Source organism: Helobdella robusta (genome assembly GCF_000326865.2).
Source record: "Helobdella robusta unplaced genomic scaffold HELROscaffold_8, whole genome shotgun sequence".
In the NCBI taxonomy this organism is placed as follows: Eukaryota; Metazoa; Annelida; class Clitellata; order Rhynchobdellida; family Glossiphoniidae; genus Helobdella; species Helobdella robusta.
The window spans coordinates 252021-279754 of NW_008705459.1; the positions used below are offsets into that span (position 1 = coordinate 252021).

General features: G+C 35.8%; 1 protein-coding gene across 1 annotated transcript; it reads right to left on the bottom strand.

The window, feature by feature from the left end:
* Nucleotides 1-566: 566 nt before the first annotated feature.
* Nucleotides 567-24251, bottom strand: HELRODRAFT_108298 (hypothetical protein; the record flags this gene model as incomplete). Its single annotated transcript, XM_009031930.1, has 26 exons — nucleotides 567-752; nucleotides 1381-1497; nucleotides 1780-1911; nucleotides 2567-2638; nucleotides 2978-3071; nucleotides 3472-3574; nucleotides 7371-7494; nucleotides 8436-8638; nucleotides 8939-9014; nucleotides 9160-9249; nucleotides 9990-10066; nucleotides 10315-10535; nucleotides 12647-12726; nucleotides 13463-13519; nucleotides 14058-14073; nucleotides 14340-14395; nucleotides 14672-14764; nucleotides 15002-15061; nucleotides 16669-16709; nucleotides 17770-17883; nucleotides 21108-21238; nucleotides 21526-21647; nucleotides 21887-21993; nucleotides 22529-22630; nucleotides 23187-23308; nucleotides 24025-24251. 26 exons carry the CDS (start codon nucleotides 24249-24251, stop codon nucleotides 567-569), a joined length of 2823 nt encoding a protein of 940 aa, XP_009030178.1.
* Between the last annotated feature and the right edge of the window lie 3483 nt (nucleotides 24252-27734).

The following is a 27734-nucleotide window of genomic DNA, read 5'->3' on the forward strand; positions in this document are numbered from 1 at the left end:
AGTTTTTTCATTATATCTAAATAGAATTTACACTGAAATGAATTGTAACAAATTGGGACCCTGGAGAAACATTTGAATTAAAAAAACATGGCAGTGTCATCAGCATTCCCAACATGGCACACCATCCACATTTTCGCCCATCATCACTCATGATGATCATCTTCATCGTCATCATTTTGAACATCACCGTCATTACTACGTCAGTGCTGTCATTACTTTAGTTCCTTTTTTTCTCCCCTACCTCCATCCTCTTCATCATCTTCTTCATCATCTTCTTCTTCTTCATCATCTTCTTCTTCATCATCATCTTCTTCCTCATCATTTTCTTCCTCATCTTCTTCTTCTTCATCATCTTCTTCTTCATCATTATCTTCTTCCTCATCATCTTCTTCTTCTTCATCATCATCTTTTTCTTCTTCTTCATCATCATTTCTTCATCATCATCTTTTTCTTCTTCATCATCATCTTCTTCTTCTTTTTCATCATCATCATCATCATCTTCTTCTTCTTCATCATCATCTTTTTCATCTTCTTCATCATCCATATCGTTGTCATCATCCAAACCATCATTTTTCCTTGAATGACGATTTCATCACGAACTTCCCCGTCACCATCATCTTCTCGGTGAGGAAGCGAGAGAGAGTGATGATGACGAAGAGAAAGATGATGAGACTCATGACGATGACGTAGTGGCTGATGCTGGTGCCAATGTCCAACCAACTGCCCGTGTCACGAACCATGAAGAAGAAGTGCTGTGTGGTAGTGGTGGCGTGTGTGGTGTGGTGGTGGTGTGTGTGGTTGTGAGTTAATTCCTGTTTATTTTAACTTGTTTAATTTTGTTTATTTTTAGGGTGACCTAACAAGCATTTGCTTCTGGTCTCCTAGCGTGTGTGTTACACTTGGCTGAATAAACGCAGATTTGATTTGGTGGTGGTGTGTGTGGTGTGATGTTTTGGTGTTGAAAAAACAAATAAATACGGTGAAATAAAAAAAATTATAAATTGGAAAATGAAACCAAAAAAAATTATCATCCATTCAAAATCAGCATTCATTTTTGTTAAGCTGGTTGAGAATTCTCATCATTAACCAATCAATCTGCCGATTTCAAAAACCATCAAATGATCGTCTTAAAGTTATCTTATCTGATTTTATAATTTATTTACCCATTCATTAACAGTCTGCTAGAAGTTCGTTGAGTTTAAATCAATCAATCAGTCGGTCGGTCGGTCATTCGTTCGTTCGTTCGGTCGGTCGGTCGGTCGGTCGGTCGGTCGGTCGGTCGGTCGGTCAGTCAGTCAGTCAGTTTTTCAGTCTGTCAGTCAGTCAATCAAACAAACAAACAAACAAACAACTAGCTAGCCATTCATTCATTTAACCAACCAGCGCCATGTAGTCAGAAATGATGAATACGATGTAGAAGAAGGAGTTGGTTGGCACGTTGGTGCAGACCTGGATGGCGTGGAAGCAGCAGGTGACGACGAGGAAGAGGATGATGATCTGCAGAGACATTGGTGCCGATGTGTTCCAATGCAAAACATCAGGCATAAAAAACATTTCAAGTGGAAAACAAATGAATGAGAAGAATGGACATCAAAATGAGACGGAGTGAGTAGAAAGATGAAAATGGACAAAAGTGTTGGACAAAAACGAAAAGAAAATCAAAACGAGAAACAAAACTAAGAGGAGCAGCAGATGACAACTGGAAAGTATGACGAAAAAAGATAACACAAAAACTAATTTTTAAAATACAACGAAATTCGGACAAAACAAACAAAGGACCTTGAAGAGCATGAGTCCGCCCATGACGAACGGACTGAAGACTGAAACGAAGCAGAGGACCGAGGTCGGGTCGAAGCTGTTGATGCTGGCGATGTTGCCTGTGCCGAAGAAGGAGGTCAGCAAGAAGAACAACTGCAACATGATTGGTTGCTTGCTTGTTTGTTATATGTGATTTGATTGGTCGTTTGTTTGTTTGTTCTATGTAGTTTGATTGGTAGATTGTCCATTACGATTGTCATTGCAAAATTTTAAGTCTTTTGCTTTTGTGAGAGGTCGTGTGTTCGTTTCATTTGACTCCTCGTTCGTGTGTCTGCGTGTTTGTAGGGTGCGTTCGCGGCGTTCATTTCTTGCGTGCATGGATGTGCATGGATGCGAAATGTGGGCTGATGTGAGAGGAGTGATCGTTTGTGTCTAGTGAATTACATTCAATAAAGTGTTTGCTAATGTTTGGTGGAGTTTAAAATATTACGTGTTAATATATGCGTATGTAAATAGGTTAATATCTACTTACTTTAATCATATCTATCATGATTTATAATAATCAGATGTGCTCAGGTTGGAACATCTGCAACTACATTCGACCACCACACCTGACAACGACCACCAATTAGACAGCAACAACAACAACAACACAATAACAGCAACAACAACAACGACAACAACATCAGCAACAACAACAGCAACAACAACAACTACAACGACAACAAAAACAGCAACAACAACAACAACAGCAACAACAACAACAGCAACAACAACAACAGCAACAACAACAACAACAACAACGTACGAAAAAGAAGGAGCATCGGACGTCAGACGCCTTCAAGTTGCGTTGTATCAAGTCGAACTTTCGGAAGTCTTGCTGATGGAGCTGGTGAAAAATTATAAAAAATTATTATGACCCTTTATTCAGTCGGATCAAGTTGTGTTTAAAAGGCAACAAATGATCACTGAAGATCAAAATTGAACTCTTCAACAAACCTTCATTCGTCAGCAGATCTATTACTTTTTATTATCCTTTAAAACATATACCAAGGATGGCCTTAAAAAACGTCCCATCACAATATCAACTGACTCAAACTCACTGAGAGTATTGCATCAATGAAAAACTTGAGAATAGGACATAATTCTTAAATCAAAAAAGTAACAAAATAAAAAGAAATAATAACGGAAATAATTTCGTAATACGATATCACGCGACTCGTGAACTGACCAATGGGGCGTCCATGTTGGTTTCCATGGAGACCCAGAAGTGCATGAGGAGGCAGAGGCAGAGGTAGAAGAGGCTCTCGTGCCTGCCACCCAAGCCGTCGTTCAAAGTTGACAAAATTAAAAAATATTATTAAATATTAATTAATAAAAAAAGATTAATATATATATATATATATATATATATATATATATATATATATATATATATATAATATATATATATCTGTAACATTGTAAGTGGTTCTGCGTATGTCAGGGTTGCAATAATAAAGACTAAAAAAAATTAATTCATCTCATAAAAATTATTTTAAAAAGTTAATTCCTTAACTTATTTATTACTGAAACTAATTGATTTCTTTTTGATAAAAAGTAAATAAATAAATTATAATCCGTTATTTGAAAAGTAAATTTAACTTCACAAAAATCAAAACATTATTTTAAAAAATAAATATAAAAAAAATGAATATATTTAACGAAAGTTACGCGATGGAGAGAAGGATGTACGTTGAGAAGAATGATAGAGAGATGGAAGCGATGCGATCGACAATCCTGGTGGAGGAATGAAGAGGCAGAATGAAGGAAGATGCTGGTGGATGAATGAATCATCAGTATTTAATGCTGTAATAATAATAATGGAAACATTCTTTTATTGACCGAAAAGATAAAATCCAAATGAAATCAATCGAAAGTTATTAATTAGATATTAGAGTGTAAATGAATAAGATGTAAAATATAATAATAATAATAATAGTAAATTGTTATAATGTTTAATAATAACGTAACATAAATTGTAAATATGTTAAGGGCGCGGTGCCTGTGTGTCCGGCAAGATACAGCATAATTAAAAAGAAGGAAATAAAAAATAAATAAATAAACGAAATAATAAATAAAAATAGAGAAACGTGAAAATGCACATCCCCGTACACAGATGGGCCCACAAGAACTATTGACATCCACTGACATCCTCAACACGCACACTTGTTCACATCATCAGCTGTACTCACTCCACACACGCGCACACAGACTGACACACACATTCATTCATACCAATGCAGATTATCACAAGTGACAAATTTTTTTCAATGGCGAGAAATCAATCCGAGAGTGATATATAACTGTATTAATAATTTGATCATAAATGCGTTTCTTAACAAAATTATCACAAAAAGAACCATAAGCCACAGACTTTCAAAACACTACCATTTATTTTATACAATAATCCTGAGTAATTTTTAGCCCAGTCAGCTTCAGTCCACACGTAACTTGGCACTCTCTATTCACACGAACCATCCAAGCATGCTCGAACAGTCCCTCCTCTCTATCAGAACTGAAACTCCCAAGTAACTTTTGCTTCATCAGCATGTAAATAAATTTCATATTCATCACTTTTATAAAAAATTAGACAAGTGTCATTGACAAACAACAGCAAGAGTTCCAGAACAAGCCCTAGAGGAGCAACACTCACAACCTCAAGCTTCAAGACAAATTATCTCTTACTTTCACCTTAAACGTTCTATTATTTAAATAATCATCAATCCAATCAACAACCATATAAATTATATCATTCACACCACGTGCTTTTAGCTTCAAAAATAATTGTTTGTGGGGTACTTTATCGAAAGCTTATTTAAAGTCTGCCTGTACATTTGCTTCCTTACCCACCCATACCAATAGCTTCACCTCAACCATATTGTTTTACATCAAGTAATTGATTCCTATCCAAATGTAACAAAAGGTAATCCTTCACTAAAGATTTCACAACATTAGAACATATACTGCAAAGTTTTCAACATTACAAGCATCATTTTTTTTAAATAGGAACAATACTGCGTCTCCAACTGTCAGGAATGGAATGTAGTTTCGAAGGTGCGAACAAATAATCTGAAATCACTTCGCTGCACTCAACTAAAACCCTCAAAAACAACTTTGCAGGACCCGCAGATTTAACATAACTTTTTCAACTTAGATTCTACATTGCTGGTGTTAGTTGATAGTTCTTCCAAAAAAACAAAAACTTGACGTTACAAGTCGAAACAATGTCATCATACAAAATATCCATTCTGTTGAAAAAGATGCAGAAATAATTAGCAAATAAGCTAGCCTTATTGCAATCAACACGTATGAATTCCCAAGTCGTCGATGCTTTTTAAAACATTTACGTCACCTTTACGTTTCTTATGCTTATTAATAACCTGCCAAAAAACCTTGGAAACATCTCTAATTTTTTAGCCAAACATAGAATCCTATTATTACTGACCATAATTTTGTTCTAATTTCATTTCTTATACGTTTGAATTCATTCAACCAGAGCAACGTAGCTACATTTTAGAGCAGATATATTTTTCCCACAATCTTTTATTAAACAACGAAATAATATTTAAAGACAGATTACCATCATATTTATTTGACGACGAGTGACCAGCATTGAGCGCAACAAATTATTCAGTCGCCTCGAGCGTAACATTGGAAAACTTCTTCCAAATTCTATCAGCCAAATCTGACATTACTCATTACTTCAATCTAATTAAATATAATTCTGTATTAACACAATCCCTCATTGGATTGTATTCACCGCTAGAAAAATCATATTTTCAACTTTTCATATTAAAACCATATTCAACCCATAAAATATTCCAAATTTTGAATAAAATCAGCGAAATGGAACCCAGAATATCAGCAATTTGAGATGACCTATATCCGGTTGATTTTTTTAACCAGTTGAATCAAAAACAAATCATTTATGAAATTAACTAATTAGCTCTTAAATGCTATGTTCCAATCAATATTGGAAATATTAAAATTATCTACAAATAATTTTTTATCTCTTACAGTATAAAGTTCTTCCACCAATGCCAACAAACACAACTTCTCTCATTGTCCAATTAACCTGAAGCATATATATTCCTTGAATTTTATACTTAATTTAAATTTATATAAAATAAATTATATCTTACATAACAGTAATTTATAATTATAAAAATTTCAGATAATGAATAGCCATTTACAATATTTTTTGTGTTGATTTCTGTGAATTTCATTAAATCATACACAGACTTGACAGTAATTCTTATTTCAACAATTCAATTGAAAATACTATCTAAATTAACGTACAGAATTGTAAACTCTCCCTTCCTTGAATTTTACCACCCCATGCTTTTTGGACCCTTCCTTACCCTGTACATTTGGCTGCTCCCGACTCATTTTTTTACTTCAGTCTCGATAACTAATTTGTTAAACCGCTCACCGCCTCTCCCTCTCCCTGTCTTATGCCAATTCCATTGTACTTATTTTCCAAACCTTTCAATTGGTACAAGTTTTCCATTAATAAAATTTTCATAATTTAAAATTTTCAAATTTTCATACTTGAAAGTCAATAATACAGGCCTTGGTAGATGAGCCTTGTTCCCTATTCTGTAAAATTTTACAAGGTCTAGAGATAAATCATTATTTTTCTTATTAAACCTAGAAATATATCCAAAAATGGTTTGGTCCTTTTTTCTGTTTTTTCAAAGAGCTTAAAAATGATTACATTTTTTTGCCCTCCGATCTTCTTCACTTTTCGCAAGTACATCATACGAATATGAGCCTTTTCTCTTATTTCTTATATTTCCCACTGTATCAAACAACTGATGCAATTTAACTTCTTTGATCTCTTCCAAAATGATCTGCCTCATCTTCAACTTTATCCAGATTCTCTAACACGTGCACGCGAGTGATAAAAAAATCTGGACATCATACCTTTGCAGCAGTTTGAACAAGCGTGGCGTGCACGTGCAGCCTTGCAAACCAGGCACCTCAAATTGTCCTTGGCTGGTGCGACTCTATTGCACTCGACACATTCATCCTTACCAGATGTTATGCTATGCTCATCATTCCGCTCAACTCAAAAACTGTAGTACGTAATGTATGAAACTAAATGGGAGACAAAATAAAATAAAAACAAAATTGACATCCGTGTACCCTGCTCGACAACTCGGAAGGAATACTAACAACAACAACAATAATAATAATAATAATAATAATAATAATAATAATAATAATAATGATGATGATGATGATGATGATGATAACTTGTACAATGTAAATATATCCATATTAATGCCAATATTAATAGACTTAATATTCCTTATATATATATTATCACTAGAACCTGAGCAAAAAAATAATTAACATGTTATAAGTGTGTTACATATAAATGTAAATATAAATAGATATTAATACAATAATAAAAGTACTTTAATAAAAAAATAATTATTATTGTTAATTTATGTCAATCTGATCATAGTCGAATTTAAAAAATCTAAAAAAAAACAAACAAATTGAAAATAAAAACAAAAATAAAAACTCATAATTAGCAAAAAAATGAACCGAGGTTAGCTAACCCAGTATCAGCCAGCTGATGAAATGCAGAAAGCTGGCGAGGGACGATGATTTGAAGCCAGCATCGTTGTTCCTCACCCCAACAAACCACCAGACTATGAGGCCGGATAGCACAACCAACACCAACTGAAGCGTTCAAAGTGGTAAGTTTATGTAGGGCATCCAAACATTTTAATCCAACTTTATAATAAATAATTATTGTTATTTTACTTTAAAATTATTTTCATTTTATTTTTTATCTAATAATTTAATCATCTATCATATTTTAATGGATGAAAGAAAAAAATTATTTAGAAAATGCATGATTGACTTCTGAAAAATTATTTTAATAACTAGAAAAATAACACAATAATACAAATAAAACAATAGAAACAATAAAAATCATAAATATCATAATAATAATATTATTATTATTATCGTTATAATTATTATATTATTGTGATTATTTTCTAATTATTATGACAATCTTGAAAGTGTTCATTAGCTACATCAGACTGACTTGGAGAATCTCAAGAGAGGTGAACATGCCGGATCCTCGTTTTGAGAACCTTTTTAAATTTCTATATTTATTACTTAATTCGATTAATTAATTGAATTAATTAACTAATTTAATTTCATATTCGATAATTTTTTACAATTGAATGGCTGCAATCAAATAGAACAAGAAAATAAGAATATAACTTAATTGAATCAGAAAAAAAACCCAAAAAGTTCTGACTGATGGAAGAGCAGAATGTAAAGGAGAAGGCAGAGGAACACGGATGCATACCTGTGAGGAAGAAATGTAATGTTAGCGTGAGAAATTTCTCAACTTTTACACATCATGAGCTTCAGAGAGAGAAAGAGAGAGAGAGAGAGAGAGAGAGAGAGAGAGAGAGAGAGAGAATCGAAAGAGAGAGTGGTTAATTAAAAAAACTAATTATAAAGTTGTTCTAAAACCATCTGGCAGTGTCCAGCCAAGGACGTGCAAACAAAACCCTTTCACCAACAACGAGTAAAGCCATGCTAATAAATTGCGCTGCCAGCAAGTTATTACACTCTCTCCTATTTGATGTCATAAGGTAAACAATGCATTTAATGAAACGATGCATGGCACTTGGTGGTGGTGGTGGTGGTGGTGTGGTGGTGGTGGTGGTGTTAAGTGAGATGAAGTGGACGAACACAGCAGGGTAGTTGGAGTCCTTGCTGACGGTGGGCAGGAGTGGGAAGATGGACATCAAGATGCACGATGCTGTCCAGCCTGCCTGCGTCGCTAGCGAAGGTGTCGGTGCTAATGATGATGATGATGATGGTGGTGGTGGTGGTGGTGAGTATGGAAATCGCTGTTGATGATCTTGTTCATAAAGATGTTGTAGGTGTCGTTGTTGTTGATGATGTTGTTGTTGTTGTTGTTGATGTTGATGTTGTTGTTGATGTTGTTGTTGATGTTGTTGTTGATGTTGTTGATGTTGTTGTTGATGTTGTTGTTGATGTTGTTGATGATGTTGTTGTTGATGTTGTGGTTGATGATGTTGATGTTGTTGTTGATGTTGTTGTTGATGATGATGTTGTTGTTGTTGTAGTTGCAGACACCGTTGAAACCAGGGCCACAACGCCATGCAGAGCAGACCGACCGACAACAACTGCCTGTGTATGAAGGAGAAGACCTGTAGGCAGGCGTTAATCAGGATGATGACAACATGACGAAAGTGACAACAATCATGGTGGTCACAACAACAACAACGACAACAACGATGATGATGATGATGACAATAATGACCGAGACGTCGGTAATGAAGTTATAACGATGACAATAATGAACACATCAACAACGCGGAACAACAAATAACGACAACAAACAACAAAAATTAACAACAACAACAACCACCCCCACAACAAGAGCTAACAACAACCAGCAATTAGCAAGATCGACCAACCGACCAGCAACTCCAAACCAAGCAGAGTGAATAGAAGCCCGATGAACAGTTTGATGGGTCGACACGTTCGAAGGTCATCGCAAGTGTTGGGGGGGGAGTTGCAGTGGCCAGTCACGTGGCAGTACACGCTGTACCACACTTTGTACCTTAGTTGAATGTGCAATTTAATGTGCTAGTTGTTTTGACGGGTCAGAGTTTTTTTTTGAATTTCACAACATTGCAGCGAATGGATGCCACGATGAAAGGTTCAAATTCTTTCAACAAATATGCATGACCTTTGAACGCAGTTGATATCAATTGAAATAAAAAAATACTGTTTTTAACAAATTTGAGTGCAGTCTGCAACGAAATAAATACCTGACAGCGTCCAACAACCGTATAAATGTGTGCATTCATATATAGATGCTGAGTGCAGAAATAAACGAAGACTCCAACACGTACAATTTTTCAAAAAAAATTTGGTCTTTAATCTTTATATTTTATGTAATACATGCAACTACCATCTGATTCATTGTCGCTCGTCTACCAAAAACTAATAAACTTACTGTTACCAGCCAGCCAGCCAACCACCCACCAAACAACCAGCTAACCAACAAAACAATCAGCCAACCAACCAGCCAACCAAACAGCCAACCGCCTACCAACCAGCCAGCTAACCAACAGAACAACCAGCCAACCAGCCAATCAACCAATCAATGAACCAACCAACCGATCGATGACAAGGAACCATAGACACAGAGGAAGTAGAAAATAAATGTAGTGCATCAGTGGTTTGTGTTGACCTGGATCATTGCAAACATAAAATAACTAAGGGTTTATTTATTATGTCATCACAAATGTTACTTATAAGAAATTCTATCCAACAGCAAAAAATAACGAATGCACATTAAACAGTGTGAAGGATTGCAACAAAATTAACATCAGCTCGTGAGATGCACGTTCAAGTCCGATGCAAAAAAACAGTTAACAGTACAAAACTTCATTTCATAGGGAGCATTGCAATTACAGCTTCATCAAAAAATGAACAAACCAAATAAAAAGATGATGACTCCAACGGCAGAGAGCTTAAACATGCTTCTTATATACCTTGAAGTCGACGATGACGTGCAAGAATTTAGAAAAAATCCTTGACCTTCGCTGCAATGATGTTGTTGATGATGCTGATGTTGACTGTTGATGCCAGTGTGATGGATGATGAGTGTGGTCGTGATGAGGAGCATCCAACCAACGTAACTCAGTGTCACGCAGCATCTGTCGATGATGATGATGATGATGATGATGACGGTGGTGGTGGTGGTGGTAATATTAACATCAATGCTACTATTACCACTAATAATATTAATTTTCCGTATCAACATCACCCTCATCGCCAACAACATCCTCGTCAGTTTGAAGATCGCATGTGAAACGAATGTAGCGAACCACTCCCTTCCATCATGTACAGTACATGCATTCGTAACTATCTACGCCAGACATCCCTGACACCCGCCGCTGAAGATCAGCAGGTTGTCACCTGATGGCAAGCACTGATCTGCTTCTGTTCAGCTATCTTCAGCATAGATTGAGAGCATGAAATGAAACTATTGGATAGCCAGTCGAGTCGTGGCCAGCAATCACTTCGAACTTATCTGATTCGGCGTCGTAACTGTTATCACTGATGGAAACATTTTCTTTTGTATTGACGATCATTGCTTCAACTTCCTTCCTATCAGCTGCTCCAATATCAAAGAATCAGCTCTTCCTGCAGTCGAGGAATCAAAAGGATGCCCCCATCGAAATCCTCCGGCGTTTTGATTTCCTCAATCACATCTTCCAACGTATTCATCTCATCCTTGCAGTCACCACCACCATCATCCTCATTATCACCATCATCCTCATTATCACCATCATCCTCATTATCACCATCATCCTCTGATCACCTTTTTTTCCGTTTCACGACGCACTGAATTCTTTTGAATGTTAACAGGTTTGCTTGTGACAGATGACAGGGCTGTTGACATTTAAAACACAGCCTCTTTTACAAAGCCTCTTCTCTAGTTCTATCCACGACCTGTGATTTAGATTCTCTTCTGGGGTTGTGAAAGACTGGGGAGACAGTGTTATCGTCAGTGCTCGATTCAGTTTCATATTGAAATGGTCGATGTGTAATTGTCAGCTGCTCGAAATAACTTGTCACAATCAACTTGATCAACCCTATAAAAACCAAATGCATTTTCAAGATGTTTAAAAAACTTGGCAGCTTACTTGGATCCTCATTTTTCAACGCGTGTCTGTGCAACGTTACTTCATTTATCAACGTATCTTATTCTATCAATTGCATTTTTGTGCCTTAACAAAAGTTTTTTACTTTTTGACTGATTTCATTTTTTTGTTTCAATTATTGTGTCATTTATTGTTCTTTTAATATAAAAATCAGAATTCTCCATCATTTGTTTTAATTTTTGAACCATTTGCTGTTTTCTCCGCTTTTCTATATTCGGCGGGTTGAGAGTTCGTTCGGTGGAAGTCTACAAAACATGCTTCAAAGTATCATCCATATTGGTATTAGATGACTACAGGGTAGGTGATTTGACCAAACTCCGTCGTACAATACGAAACATGGCTTGCCAGTGAACCCACTTTTAGCACGATACGCCAAATCCCTTCATTCATGCTTAAATACGTGATGCTGATCTTGGAAATTCTGAGTTACGGGCGTTGGTACCGGTCTGACGAGCAAAACAATTAAAAAATGCTAGAAAATGCAGCAAACCAAAAAAATTAGGCGTTGTTCTACGATGAAAATGTCAATATATTGGACAAAGCACTTCGCCCAAAACAACAAAATCTTGACAGACATTAACACTTTCTAGAAATCGTTAGCAATCAGTTTGAAAAACTATCAACGGCCCTGATCCTGTAGCAAAAACTGAGAGTGTCAAATGTATCTAAGATGAATTAAAAATAACAGACAAAGAATTCAACGCCAAAAAGTACAAGCAGCCGTATTATACAGCAAACTAAGAATTGTCAAAAAATGTCAGGAACTTGGTAAAAGATGTTACAAGACACAGCGTAGCATTACAACAACAACAAAAACTGGATGCATATACAGCAGGAGAGGTGATGTAACCAGAAAAACTACGGACCTGTACAAGCATCTCGGCAGACATCACACCTCATGTTGAGAGCCATTGGTACATATTATAAACAAAGTTACGTTGTTTGGAGGATCCACCGTCGTTTTCTAGTCAGACTTTGTGAAGAGACATGAGAGGTGCCACGTGCCACAAATGGAAGCTTCGATCGCTTACTTTACTTAATTATTACAATTACCACACTCATCATCACCATTCTTATCATCATCATCATCACGTACTCACCCAAGAATGAATCGATCATACTGATGATAATACTGGAAGCCCTCGAGAATCGTTTCAATGAGGGGTGGACATTTGCGAATCTATGATGATGTGGTGATGAGTGTGACGATGGTGATGGGGGAGGTGATGATGATGATTAGGTTAAATGAAGATGAAGACGAATGCGATATGATGGTGATATGAACATGATGGTGATCATTTAATGGAATTAGATCGGACAAGATGATGGGTGGTGATGAAAGATTCAGAAATGATGGTGACAAAGACGACGATAATGAAAGTGCTGACAACGTTGTGGTTCGACATATATGAAGAAGAGCACGGTAATGACGAAGTCGAGAACACGATCAAGTGTCCATCATTTTTTTTTATTACCTACTAATATCTAGAGAGCAGCCGAAATGAAATTTAAATGTTAAGAAAATAACAATGACATTTAATAAACAATAGAATATCTTAACACAATAAATAATATTATGCAACATAAAAAATAATTATTATGTAACATAATAAATAATTATTATGCAACATAAAAAATAATTATTATGTAGCATAATAAATAATATTACATCTCGACCTAACAAACCAGCAGTTAATCTGAGATTTAACAGTTAACAGGCCTATTGCATATTTGGAAATTTTTTGTGGACTTCAATAGATCAGAAACCGTTAAAAATAACAAATTTTAAAAAAATAATTTAATTTTAAGTGTAATGATTTATTACAATCACAGCTTTTACATTAATCGTTAACATCAAACAATAAAGATTACTGAAAAGTATAATGTATAATCAAATTAAATTGAATGCAACAGACCACATCTTCGTAGAGGGCGCCCTCCAGAAGATTCTCAACGTTCTTCATCTCACTTATCTAATCGTTATAAAAAATTAATTAAATAGCAATTGATTAATTGATTGAATAAATGAATGATTGATTGATTGATTGATTGGTTGGTTGGTTGGTTGGTCGATTGGTTGATTGATTGATTTATTGATTGGTTGATTGATTGATTTATTGATTGGCTGGTTGATTGATTGATTGATTGATTCATCAGTTTTCTTCATTTAATTCATTCATTCGTTCATTCATTTAAATATTCATTCTTTTCTTCAATTATCTGATCATGAAAATTGATAAATTTTTTCATTAATTCATTCACCAGACAATATAAACTTCCAAATGTACATATGTCCTTCTACTCCAAATATAAATTCATTCTACCGGACCAATGCATTTCATTGATTTCACGCATAAATAATTTATTTCTTGATTTTTTTCCCCCGATCTTCAACTGAAAGCAAAATGTTGCTTTATAAAATATTATCATTTATAGGATGTTAAATATTCGTTCGCCATTTACAACAACAAGGCTCACCAACTGCCCATTCGTCCATCCACACGCACTTACGATTTCATCACGTTTCCTGGAAATTAAAAAGAAATCAATATTATCAGTTAAAAGAATATTCACATGAGGTGCCCCGGTGCTGATAAGCCACAGAGCGCAACAATTAATTATAAAATAAGCCAGAAGGTCAATCGTGCGTTAATTGATGTATTAGCTTTCAAGCCATTCAATGCTGAGTTGACGTCGTCTGCTTATCAATTCGTCAACCGTCAATTAATTCACTTATTCAATCACCCACTCATTCATTCATTCATTCATTCATTCACCACTCATTCAACTAACGAGAAAGGAGTGAAGAGCGCGGAAAAGACGGTTGTTCGTTTCTCTTCCTCCTTAACCTGCATGCGGGCACGTGGTGGTTGGACACCGTCCATTCAATTATTTGCAATCAGCTGAAACACTCAGTCATAAAAACGAATAAATGGAAACATTTCTTCTCACGTGCATCGCTCACTGATCAACAATTAGAACGCGTGCGGCTGTGCCAATGAGGGTGCGATAGAGTTCGAACATGACGTGCAAGACGCAGAATCTGATCTCTCGTTATTTCGCTCTGTGACGTTCAATGGGATGAAAGAAAAAAAAAGAGTTGATCAAGACTTCACGCACGTGACCTTGTACTGTTCGTGGACCTGCCGGAGGTTGGTGAGGAGGCTGTGTGCCTTGAACTGCATGGAGGTGTTCAGGACGGAGGTTGGCACCGTTCCCTGCCATCGTGGTGGTGGTGGTGGTGGCATCACGACCGTTGTGTCAATGATCATCATTAAAATGATAACGTGATTTAAGCACATGAAAGTGATGATAGCGCATTGGCAAACAAACATTCGCTCACAAAAAAATGAAATCACAAAATAAAAACAAAACAGTGAAAACAAACAGTTAAAGAAAAAAACAACAAGCACACACACACACACACACACACGAGCACACGAGCACGCACTGACCACAGATTGTTTCGCGATAGGAACTCCGATCAACGTCGACATCAGGGCAGAGATGTCTGCCTGCGTGCATTCAACAGGAGAGTATTCATGAATAGTAATGGCAAATGGAGACATAAATGAAACTTTATTAACAAACTATTTAAAGTTGACATCCGAGTAAATAAACTTTGATGTTAGCTGGATTGCTAGGTCTCGGGTAAGTGGGTTAATGTCGCGAGCTGATCGGATTCGAACTCTGGCAGGTCGAATCAAAAAAGACTATTGTTATGTGGTGGTGGAGATATGCACGTTGCGTGGTGAGTGGCAAGTAAAAATGCGACAGATCGAAGATTTCGAGATTCCTGGTATCCGGATCCGAATCTAAGTGATGGACTCGGACGATTCCCAATCCGGATCTAAAGTGCATGCGCGTTGATGACATTTCAGCAAATATTTCTTGTCGGCATGAGAGCTAGAATGACTATTTTGGTATTGTAAATTCGAACGATCGAACTAGAAAATTCACAAAACAGAAAACTGACATGAATCCATACTGTTATATAGACACACTTTATAATAATAAATTGTTGTATGTCATACATCGCGTAATACATCAACTATAGATAGTTAAGCAGAGATAAGTTAGTTGGTTGGTTGGTGAGTTATTTTGATTCGTTAGTTAGAAGAGGTTGAAAGAATTCTCATTAATCTGTGTGATTTGAGACTAGAGAATTGACAACCAGAAAGGTTATGACTTTATTGTTTCATTTCATTAACTTTGTAACTTCTTATCAATTGCGACATTACCGCTAGTTCCTTTCGCAAGAAAAAGCGATTGAATGCACTCCAACTAACAATATAACTCAACAAACAATAACCTACTACTGAGTGGTGAACGTTTAAATTATAGTCGCCAGTTGCCATGTTATTTCAGTTAAAATAATCACTGTGCATAGCTATTTATAGCTGATGCTTGACATACAACAATTGAATATTATAATGTATGCCTATGTAGCCATACTTTCCTGCGTTCTCACAATGAATATCATTACGTGATTTGATCAACAACAATGTTAACACAAGTGACGAGGCACATCGACATGGTTCATTTCAAAAAAACTTTAGAAACATTTCCTTCAAATTAACAAGTTTATGATTCCACGCACAGCCCTGCATCACACTATCAGAATTTAAAAGTGAGCGAATTACAGACACGTGTTGAAAAAAGTTGACGCGTGACTCAAAACAATTTATAGAATATTGCATTTCAGTTTGAAGTTGAAAATATTTAATTAAATCATTTTTTTAATTTTTAACAAAACTTCATCCAATAATAATCATGGATCCGGTTTTTACCAAATCACTAGCGTTGGATTCGACAAATTCGAATTTTACCAGATCCCAGAACTCAAAACCGAATTTTAATTCGGAACCGCAGCATTCTGGGCGGTGAATAACAAATGATTTGCAGCAGTAAGAAAATGCAATGCAGTCGGTGAACAATCCACTTAATATTAATTAGAATAAACGTTACCACAACAGCTTACAAGAGAATTTAAATAATAACAAAATTCATCAAAAAATGAAAAAAAGTCTAATAAACAATTGTTAAATGAAAAAATAATTATATAAGTATGATATGAAAAAATGAATGAATGAATAAATGAATGAATGGAGTTGGAACGAACCTGATTAACATCAGTTCTCACAACGTCATTCAGTTTCCAATCTTGAAAATATAAAAATTTAGAAACATGAAACCAAAATGAGGGGAAGAGAGGATTGAAATACCTAAATGATCTCTTAAACCATCGAGCACCGTCATCATGGCCATCATTTCAATCTCCTCACCACCATCCACACCTCATCACCATCAGTGACGGGGACCAAAAGCCAAAATTTCAAACGTTGACCGTGGGGAGAATTTTTGAAAATGTTTCAATAAGTTTCGACGTGTTAACGGGGCGGCCAACATTTTGACGGGGAGGCAACATTTGTGGCTGACGACCTTTATTACGCTTGTCACGTCATTTCTTCGTCAAAAATGGCACTTTGTCCGTTGAAACAAAGACTTTTACTAACTTTAAATACAAAAACTGCTCACAGCGGGAGGGGAAGTACTGGTCCCCCGGACCCCCTGGATCCGCCACTGGTCACCATCAAAACTCACGTTTGTTATTGAACTAATCATAACATCATCCAAAATATTGGGATGGGCAAAGAATTGTGAAGGAAAACATTAGGTGATTGGGTTTGTAAAAAGTTGAGTTTATGAAAGATTGTGCACAACAAATTTATTATTTTTATCATCGTTTTTTTAAATCTTTTCAAACGTGCCAATTAATAATAATATTAATAATAATGTCATGTTATATAGCGCCATGGCAAGCGACAGATGCGCATTATTATTATTACATCAAATACACAGTGTAAAATAAACCCACGTCATTCAACGCATCACACACTTCTGCACGTGACAGGCGGGGATCACTTCACATTCGAACCTGGAGACTGCATGAACAATGCCAGGCGCCTTAACAATTACGCCATAGCTCCCGCCACCGCCCCGATTGACAAAATCAAAAATAATAAAAAAATGTCTAAGCAAGAGGCAATCTTTTTTGTGGCTAAAAATTTAACGCAGATCTTCCAACAGTTTTTTGAAGGGCGAAATATTAAAAGTTCGGAAAATTATTGAGAGATAAACAAAAATGCTCTGCTATTCCTAATTCAGTGCCAATAATCATATTTACCTTTGCTGAAGTGATCATCATTAAGTTTATCATCACCATCCCCACCATCATCATCATCACGCAATTTCTTCAGGAGAGGACCTCTGATGCCAGCACCCCAGGCCAGGAACGGAGTCATCGTCTCCGTCAAATCCCCCGCTCCGTGCGAACCTGGTGGTGATGATGGAGAAGATGATGGTGGTGATGATGATGAAGATGTTGATGATGAAGTTATTGATGAATACATTAATGTTGATGATGATGATTATAGCTGATTAAGAAAGATTAAAAATGTGGTTGACAAATAACAAATTAATGAGAAAATCCATGATGGAATAATTAAAATAACAGTAAAAAAGTATGACGGCATTACGTGATCGTCATCATCACAATCAATCACATCATCATCTCGCAGTCACTTTATGAATTTTTATTGCATGGCGGAAACCGTTCCTTGATTGTACAGAAACGAGCGCCGCCGCCAGCCTAGGCAGTCTTGCTTCTGGCCGGGACTCGCCTCTTCACAAATATTTATCTCCGGATCGGAAAACACGGGCCGGACTGAAGAGCTTTCGCGCCCTGCCAGCCAGTCAGCTAATCCGACCCTACTAACCGCTGACAAGTTTTTTTCTGACAATTTCTGACAATAAATAACAAACAAAATTAAATGCTCTAAATAAACAAAAAAATAATTTGCAACAGAAACCGAACAGTAGCAATGAAAACAAAACAAAACCCAAAGAAAAACGCAGAGCAGTCTATCCCCAATAACCAATAAATCACCAATAACCTAACGCACCAGTAACCACGCTAGAAAAATAAAACAAAAATAAGCAGGACCCATGAGCCATTGTTCAAAACGCTTAAATACCAATCCAAACAAAACCAACTGAGAGACCATTTATTCTCATTCTCAACGTACTAACCATACTTGCGCAATACCATACCAACATGCACACAAAACTATATCGCACATGAGCTATTCAAGCAACATGCGCGCCAAAAAACTTTACAATATCCCCCAGCCCATCAAACGTCGTCCCGTTTGCTTTCAAATCTTCGTTAAAGTTGGAGATGTTGATTGCCATTAGCTTCGGGCCCCATCTAGACGGCTTTTTTCTTTCTCTCTTTCGCGTCGGTGCAACGATACTTGTTGTTTCGATGAGCAACCTATTTTCTTTTGGGATAGGACTCTCCTAGACTGGCTTCTTTAGGCAATCGATACACCAGATTCACTGACATTATGCTTTCCCTTTCTAAAAATAATTTATTCGTGGGTAAACCCGGTCGCAGAATGTACACTTGCTCAATACGCTGCCATAACGTGTAGTAAATGTTCCTCCCAATCACTCTGGAATTCCTGCACAACTTTGGCCAGTATTGAGTTTAACGTTTTGTGGAATCGTTCTATCGCCCCCTCAGAAGATAGATTGTACGGCGATGTTCCCAACTTTTCGATTCGCAAAATGTGTAAAAGCGTGGTAAACAGTTCGCTTTCAAATTCCCTACACTGATCTGTGAGTATTTGCAGCGGCAACAAAATTTCGGCAGTTAAGACCTCAGACACTGTAACTGCTGTGTGCTTTCGTAACGGAAATGCCTTCGTTCACTTTGAAGAATGATCCAAAATCTTTAGCTCTTTTCAATTTTGGATGTGAACCGGTGATACCCAGCGCTACCCTTTCCCATGGCATGCCAGACAACATTATTTTCATTTTGGCTCGCCGTGGTGGCTTACTCCGGTAGTATCGAATTCATTTCTCGCAAGTCCTGACAAACATCTCGACGTCGGTTTTCCATATTGGCCAGTAAAACATGCGTTGGACGGATTCTTTCAGTTTATTTACGTCTAAATGTCCCCCTGTCATTCCTATATGAGCAATTAATAAAACAGAATTAATCATATTTGCGGGCACCAAGGCCTGCTATTTCGAATCGTCCACATAAAACTCCGTCTTTGATTTCAAGACGGTCCCTTAAATTCAGAAGCGTTTCGAGCGTCCTATCTTCACTAGATATGTCGTCCCAGGACGGTTTAGTAGCATTTTTCTGCGGCCACTTCACAAAAATCTGGATTGTCTTATCCGCAGATTGACCCTCTCATAGGTCAGTATATTCGCCAGCGTCTTTAACCCGTTTCACAGCCAGTGTTTCTGGTTTGCAGTACTCTTTTTTAGACGGTTTCCGAGATATGGCATCCGCATTTCCATGTTTCATACCTGCCCTTTAGATATTAAAATCAAACTCCTCCATTTGTTCCAACCTCCTTGCCCGTTGACCAATAGGGTCGGATGTGTTTCTCAACCACGTCAACGTTGCATGATCGGTTCTGATGGTATAATGGCTACCCAACAAATAAACGACCGCTAGCAACTCATTTCGCGTAGTGCAATATTAACTGCGAAAATACTGCTCCAAAGGTATGCTGCAAAGCATCCGTATCCAGAACGAAAGGTCCCTCGTCTTAAGACATAGCCAAAACTGGTGCAGTTATCAGCGCAGCCTTCAAGCTTTCGAAGGCTTTATCTCCAGCTGAATTTTTGTTTGTCTCTTATGATAAAGACACCTGATTTTACTTGCCTTGCTTCAGAACACACGCAATCTGTTAATATTAATATGGATGGGTGACGTATCACTAATTTTGTCGATACATCTAGTTCCGCTCGTGCAGGAATTAACACTTCCACACTAGAGAAGACACGACACAGTGACCCATTTGACGATCCTTTAGTGACCAATTTCACTATTCTATTTCAGTTATCAACGGCAGCCCGTGCTTCGCCAAACTTTCATGAAATTATTATTTACAAGTCAAAATAATTTCTGAAGCAAAATTAGAAAATCCACCAATCTTTATCCATAGTTCCATTTCCCCCATTATTGGAATCTTTGTATTGTTAACAGCTTTCAACGATTTTTTGATAGGTGTAACCCTTGCTACGTCATCCATTGAGGACGGTACGATGGATACGCTGTTACTGCTATCCAACAAACCCAATCTTCTTTTTGCCATTTACCGAAATCGGCAAATATAAAGTTCGGTTGTCATTTCCATTAGATTTTTTCACGCGTTCTGATTGTTTAATCGACTTTTCTTTCTCTGGACATTCCCTTTTGAAATGGCCTGATTTTCCGCACCTATAACAGTTATTCTGGCCCTTTTGATAGCTTGACCGAAACTTGTTTGGCATACTTTTCTGAGGGCATGGGAGACGAAGTGCCTTGGTTTTCCACAGCCAAAACAAACCTTTTCATTCCTGACCTGAGAAACAGCTGACTTTACTGTACAATATCATCATCACAATCAAACAATCAATCACACCATCATCATTACAATCGATCACATCATCATCATCATCAAAATCCATCACATCATCATTATCATCAGCACCCACCCCAACTAGTCATGCCATGATCGGAAGTGAAGATGTATGCAGTCCTCCCATCGTGCCGGTAAAACTCCTCAACCATACTCACAATCTTCTCGACACCATCGTCAACAACTTTCATATTCTTCACGTAATTCCTGTGCAGATCGTGTGCAAACAAATAATATCCCAGTTCTAGAACTGATTAAATGATCAACACAATCTTTCCAACCCATGGATGTTTGTTTAATCTCAGCCCAAAAATTGCACATGTAATAACATGTAATTTCACAATTTCACCCATGCTAAAAGTATGTAGTTGTTCATATCAAAACTCAAAGTATGCCAAAATGTTGTTTACTAATAAACACAAAACCATAAATATTTGCAAAAACCACAAGCAATACAAGCAAGCAAACACGAAGAACAAGGACCATGACCCAACTTGGAGTGTGGCTTGTGTACGTGTCCTGTAGTATCGAGACCCAGCAGGTGCAGAAAGAAAACAATTTTCGACTTGTGGAGATCCTTGCTTGTGTCGCTCTCGTTGGATTGGGAGAAAAAATCCTGGGTGATTTTGATTGTTGGGTGATGTTGATTGTTTGGTGATTTTGATTGTCGCTTGCAAAATTGTTGCTTGTCAAGTTGACTGAATGTTAGTTTATTTCTTGAATGGTTGCTCATTAATTAATCTGATGACACAATTCAAATGCATTTCATCAGCCATGCCTCGCAACCAACATCAGCAGCAGAGCATCAGAATACCAGATTAAGAAAGAAAGTGAAGAAACCAACTGAAACCTCACCTGAACATTTCTGAAGACCCACGTATCAAGCTGTGCATGGTCGCCTGCTGCGAAATCTTCACTGTGGTCTGGGTACATGAATGCATGCACATGATCTCCCGTTGCCCCTGTCATGTTCACATTCAAAAGTCAAATGAATTTATCAAAACAAAATTTAATTAAAAATTTGGTTTCAAATTTCATGACAGAAATTATAGTTAATAATTACAATTATATAACATTGAATTTAAATTAAAAGTTTAAAAGGTTTGATTCAATTGCTGCTTAAAATAAAACAATTTAATTTTAAAGCATAGTTCCCATATTTAAATGCAGTAAAAAATAAATGAAAGTTTTATTTGGTGCTGACAAGCCAAAAATAAAATCCTTCAAACAATATTTGAGATTATTCAAAACAGATCAATTGTTTAGAAACCTAGTACAAACAAACTAAAATATATTAATATATATAACTAAATTATGTTAATAATAACAAAATATTAATAAAAATTATTAAGAACAAATTTTATTCTACATGCTCTTAAATAATAATTGAAATAATAGAATTTCTTGAAATAAAATGAAATAAGCAAACAGTGAAACAATATATGGAATGAAAAATAAATTAATGTCAATAATAATAAGGTCAAGGTCATAGAGAACGACCATGTTTGAACATGGGCAGGATGTCAGGACTGCCCCAGGACCACGTGGTCGATGACTGGTTGAACAGTGAATCAAACTCTACAGGGTTCTCTTTCCAGCCTTGTTTAACAAATTTGAATTCATTCTTCAGTACATATGAATTAATCATAATGAATATTATTTTGTAATTAAAAAAGTTTTATTCAGACATACATGAATTTAATAATAAATTTGAAAATTGATCAAATGAAATAATTGAAAAGTATGTTTACTATAAAAAAAAATCTAAAAAAAATGAAACAAAATGACAATAAAAATTGAAGAAAATTTACTAGATCAGATCACTAGAAAAAAAAAATTTTTTTTAATGACTCACATAAGCAAGAAAAAAAAACTAAAAAAAGAAAAACAAAACTTATTTAATTAAAATAAATACACTTTTAATATTTTTTGAAAATGGACTAATGAATATTCATTTAATAATAACAATTCATTCAAATTTTTGATACATAAATTATTCAACAAGGCAATCATATTTCCAATAACAAAAAAAAAACATAAAAAATAGTTACCGATCCCAAAAAAAACTTTTTAAATTAAATAAATCCTAACAATCATTTAAATGAATAAGAAAGAAACTAATTTAGAAATCAGGAAAGATGTAAGATGGTGGAACCTTTGGTGATGGCGCTGACATCTTCATAGAATCCAGCTATGAGTGCCACATGGCCAGGTCTTGATTCAGTTGGAACTCGAGTGTGTGACACGCCCCATACACCTCTAACCTCGGCTAGGCTCCTATATCGCATTCAATTTATTATTTATAAGAATTCAATATATTTTTATATGCAGTATTCAACATATTAATTTACTACATTATAAACATCAATATAATAAAATATCATATTAGTTATATAGTTTAGTGAAGTCGAATAGATTAGGACAATGATAAATTGATTCTATGCATTAAAGCACGCCACTACAACCAAGACTTGAGGTGCTGTTGAAAAACTGTGCAGATAAGATGTCCTTTCATGCTATGAAAAAAGTTAAATGACAAATTTTTTAACAGGGAATCGGTAAATTAAGATTTCTATTTTTAATTTTTAAAACTATATATAAATTAATATTAATCATTTGTATGAATGAATGAAAAAATATTGAAGAAGATATGAAAATTATGAAAACTTGATTTGTCGAGTGTTTCAATTTGGAGAGTATTTATTCTTGTTTGATGTTTTTAAAATTAAAACATTGTATAAGTTTAATTCTTAACAATTGCAATTTTAATGAAATTACATTTTGTAAACTATTTAGAATTTAGATCGTAACAAAAAGTTTTTGAACACTTCACAAATTAATCAATTGATGCATATACATAAAATTTTTACAAATTTGAATAAGAACAAATTGGATGAGACAATCAACAACCAATGATGTATCCATACAATACAACACAGCCTACAAAACAATCATTTATAATATTCTACATTAGAGACAGAATACATCAGGACCTCAAGAATGGCGTGTGACTGCTTCCACTCTGCTGATCAACTTGAAATAACTTGTCAGCCCTCAATCCATCAGACACGAAGAGGACCAATCGTTTTGCAGGGGGAGGTAGCGGGTTGGTGTGGGATGGCACCCCGTGAACAAGTGGAGATGTGAAGTAGATGTCGAAGATGGAGTAGAAGAGGACCAGGTGCAGGAGCAACCCGCAGACGATCAACCTCCAATCCATTCGCAAAACATAACAGACACTTAAATATCTTAACGAGACAGAAGTTTGCAAGCCATAAAAAATATATGCGGAGTGAGATATGGCTGTAAAAAAAAGAGAGATCATACACGCGATGTTTACCAACATAGCCTAACGCAGAGGCGGATCTAGACAACTTTGACAAGGGGCCAAAAATTTGAAAATGTTTAAATTTTCACGGGAGGATTCAAAATTTTTACGGGGAAATTCAAGATTTGTGATAGTGCGGCTGAAAACTTTTTTTCTGGTCGATTTTACACATAAGACGGTCCTTTTTCTGACTTATTAAAAAACTGCTCACTAACTCTAGCTTGCCCCGCTTGCCTCCCCCCTTCTCTAGATCTGCCACTGGCTTAAAATAATTATTATTAATTTATAATTTATCACAAAATGTGCTTGTAGAAATCTCAATTTCAGATTTGGTTGCATTAAATGATGAAATGAACTGTCTATGTAGTTCAGGAAAAATGGCAAGCCTCAGAACGGCGGTCCCAAATTCTGAACGCTTTGTTAGATTGTCTCTGCGTTTATTTTTAACTTAACTTAAACTGAGTCACCTGATGGTTTTCGTTGAGATGTCGAAATTGCAATACCAGGACAAATATTTACACAGGTTCCTTTTTTGCCAATTGCGGTCTCAGCACTAAAAGTATTATAATGATGATCTACTGCTGGGTTGTTGCGGTTGCGCTTATGTTTGAGAGAACACCGAACCAAGAAGAGCAGTGATTGGGAGGAAGAAAAGAATAGTATTCGGTGCGGTTCAACAGGGTATATGATGTAAAGGCAAAGCACGTAATCGATGCTTGACCAAAATTAACAATTACGAAATCACTGTTGATTATAACAATTTTTCCTCTTATAATGTAGAAATTGGGTGTTAAACCATCAGGTGTAACTCACTCGGAGGATTTGATAATAACGGTGGAAATGAACGAAACATTTTTTTCACAGAAAGTACCACAGGGAGACGTTACGATGTAGAAAATGGATTATTTATATTAAAACAAAATTTTGGCCATTGTTAGTTAGAAGTAGTTGCTCGCAGAAATGCAGCTTCGCTGATGTTCGCTGATGGTGATGGAACAAATAATAATTGATCATATTCATTGTTGCTGACGGTTGGGCAGGCTACTACAAAATTGACAAAATAAACCATGGGATTTATCAACATTCGGTTGTAGTGCACACTCAAAAACTTTGTACATCTATATGCTGATGTCAATACCCAGGCCATTGAGGGTCTACGGATGTATGCAATAAGGAAATTTCGTTGTCAATGTGGAACAAGTCGCGCATTATTTTTAAGTTATCTATACAAATTTCAGTGCCGCTACAGCAATAAAGCACATGCATTTGAACAATATTTAATTTTACTCAATGATAACTATCCTGTGTAACATACTCTCATGGAAATGGCATATTTATAACATACTTGAAATGACATTTATTTTAATATTATTGTTAGATAACATACCTTGTATTATTGTTTGTTAAAAAATAAAGTTAGTAAAATGTTTCATTACTTGCTTACTCTCTCGTTACAAAAAAATTATTCTTATAATTTTGAACCGCCTTTTTGAAGTTTGCCAAAATAAGCTATTTCCGTAATGGCAACAAAGTTCCAAATACTATTAATTATATGTAAATGCAATAGAAAAAATGGAAATAATCTCTGACTAGATGAGCTAATTTGAAAACGATTCTTTCTGGCATGCGGAGCCAGTTGAGATCTGTTCCTGATATGATGATAATAATATTAAACTGAATTTTGAATAACCAACAACAATTCTTGCTGCTATGTTCAGAACAAACCTCAAATCATCAAACATAATCGCATTGCAGTAGTCAATTCTTCTAAGGAAAATTTGGTGGTCAACTGTGCCAAAAACAGCATCGGGAAGTTCCAGTAATGATATGTTACCAGTATCAACGGTATCACACACATCTTAAACCACCTTCAAGATCGCTGTCTCAGTTGAATATGCTCACTGAAAACCTTTTGGAAGTAGTGAGTCTTTGTTCAGGTAAGCGAGGAGCTGGAAAGCGACGATTCTTTTAATTGTTTTGGAGACAAAAGTAAAATTCGAAATGGGTCTGTTTGTTAAGTTTTATGTTTTATATTAAAACATTATGATTTATAATATACATTTATTTTTCTTTCGACCAAATGTTCTTTGCTTTGTATTTAACTTCACTTTTTCCTTTTCTGTTGATCCGGGGGATAATAAACAAGTCGAGAACGTTGCTTGGTTTATTTCTCTTCTTTTAATGTCTTTCAATATTATATCAATTAATTAAACGATCTACGTAACAAGAAATTTAACAGGTTATGGGTCCAGATAACGTTTTTTTTTAATTAATTGATTTAACGAAAAAAATTTAGAATAAAGAAATATCAGAAGATTCCTTTGTGAAGACTGAAGTGAAGAGAAAGCACGTGCTTCTTCATTCTCTGAAAATCGATATTTTGCTTCTAATTAAAATGTCAAATTGAAAAGACAAGAAAGAAATGGATTTAACAAAAGTGCAAATCAAACACCTAGAAGGCAAAAGTAATTGGTTGAACTGGAAATCGAGGGTTTGTATAATACTACGCGGCATTCCTGATGCAATGGATGTAGTAAATGGCAAATTAAAAGTTCCAGATGAATCGAACGATGACTCAAATAAAGATGAGATAGCAAAATATCAAACTGCTTTGAACAGATTCAACAGAGCAGATTGTAGTGCTATGATTGTTCTGTCAACCAACATGACCGATGAAACGTATGAAAAAGTTCGTTCATTCAGTAATGCCAGAGATGTTTGGTTAGAACTTCACAGATTGTATGATGAAGTTAATGAAGATAAAGCATACAACTTGTGCATGAAGTTCTTTAGTTATAAAATAGATGAAAGCGATGATGTTGTCACTCATGTCACAAAACTCAAGAATCTTTGGAAAGATTTAAAGGTTGAGTTAGGAAAAGATGAAAACAGTGACTTGTTGCTGATGTGCCAAATAATTGAAATTTTGCCAGAAAAATATTTTTCATTTGCTGCAAGTTGGAGATTGTTGAACAAGACTGAAAGAACAGTCGAAACACTCACAGATCAACTGTGTAGCTATGAGAGATCTTTGGAAGGCAAAACAGAATGTAATAAAGTATTATTTGTCAAAGCAACAACTAAAAGGTCATCATCACTAAACATGAATGGTCAAAAACAAGATAAATTTGTCAGCAACCCAAAGCGACTGATATGTCATTATTGCAAATTGCCAGGTCACATTGTAAGAAATTGTGAAAAATGGCATTCTGATGGTAGACCAGCAAAACCAAGAAATAACAATCTACGCGGTGACAATAAGTCACTAGTTGTTATGGGATCAAGTGTTTTTTCAATTGATGAGTCAGCGAACACTGATGAATGGTTTTTTGACAATGGTGCAACGTGTCATCTAACTTTCCGAAGAGACATATT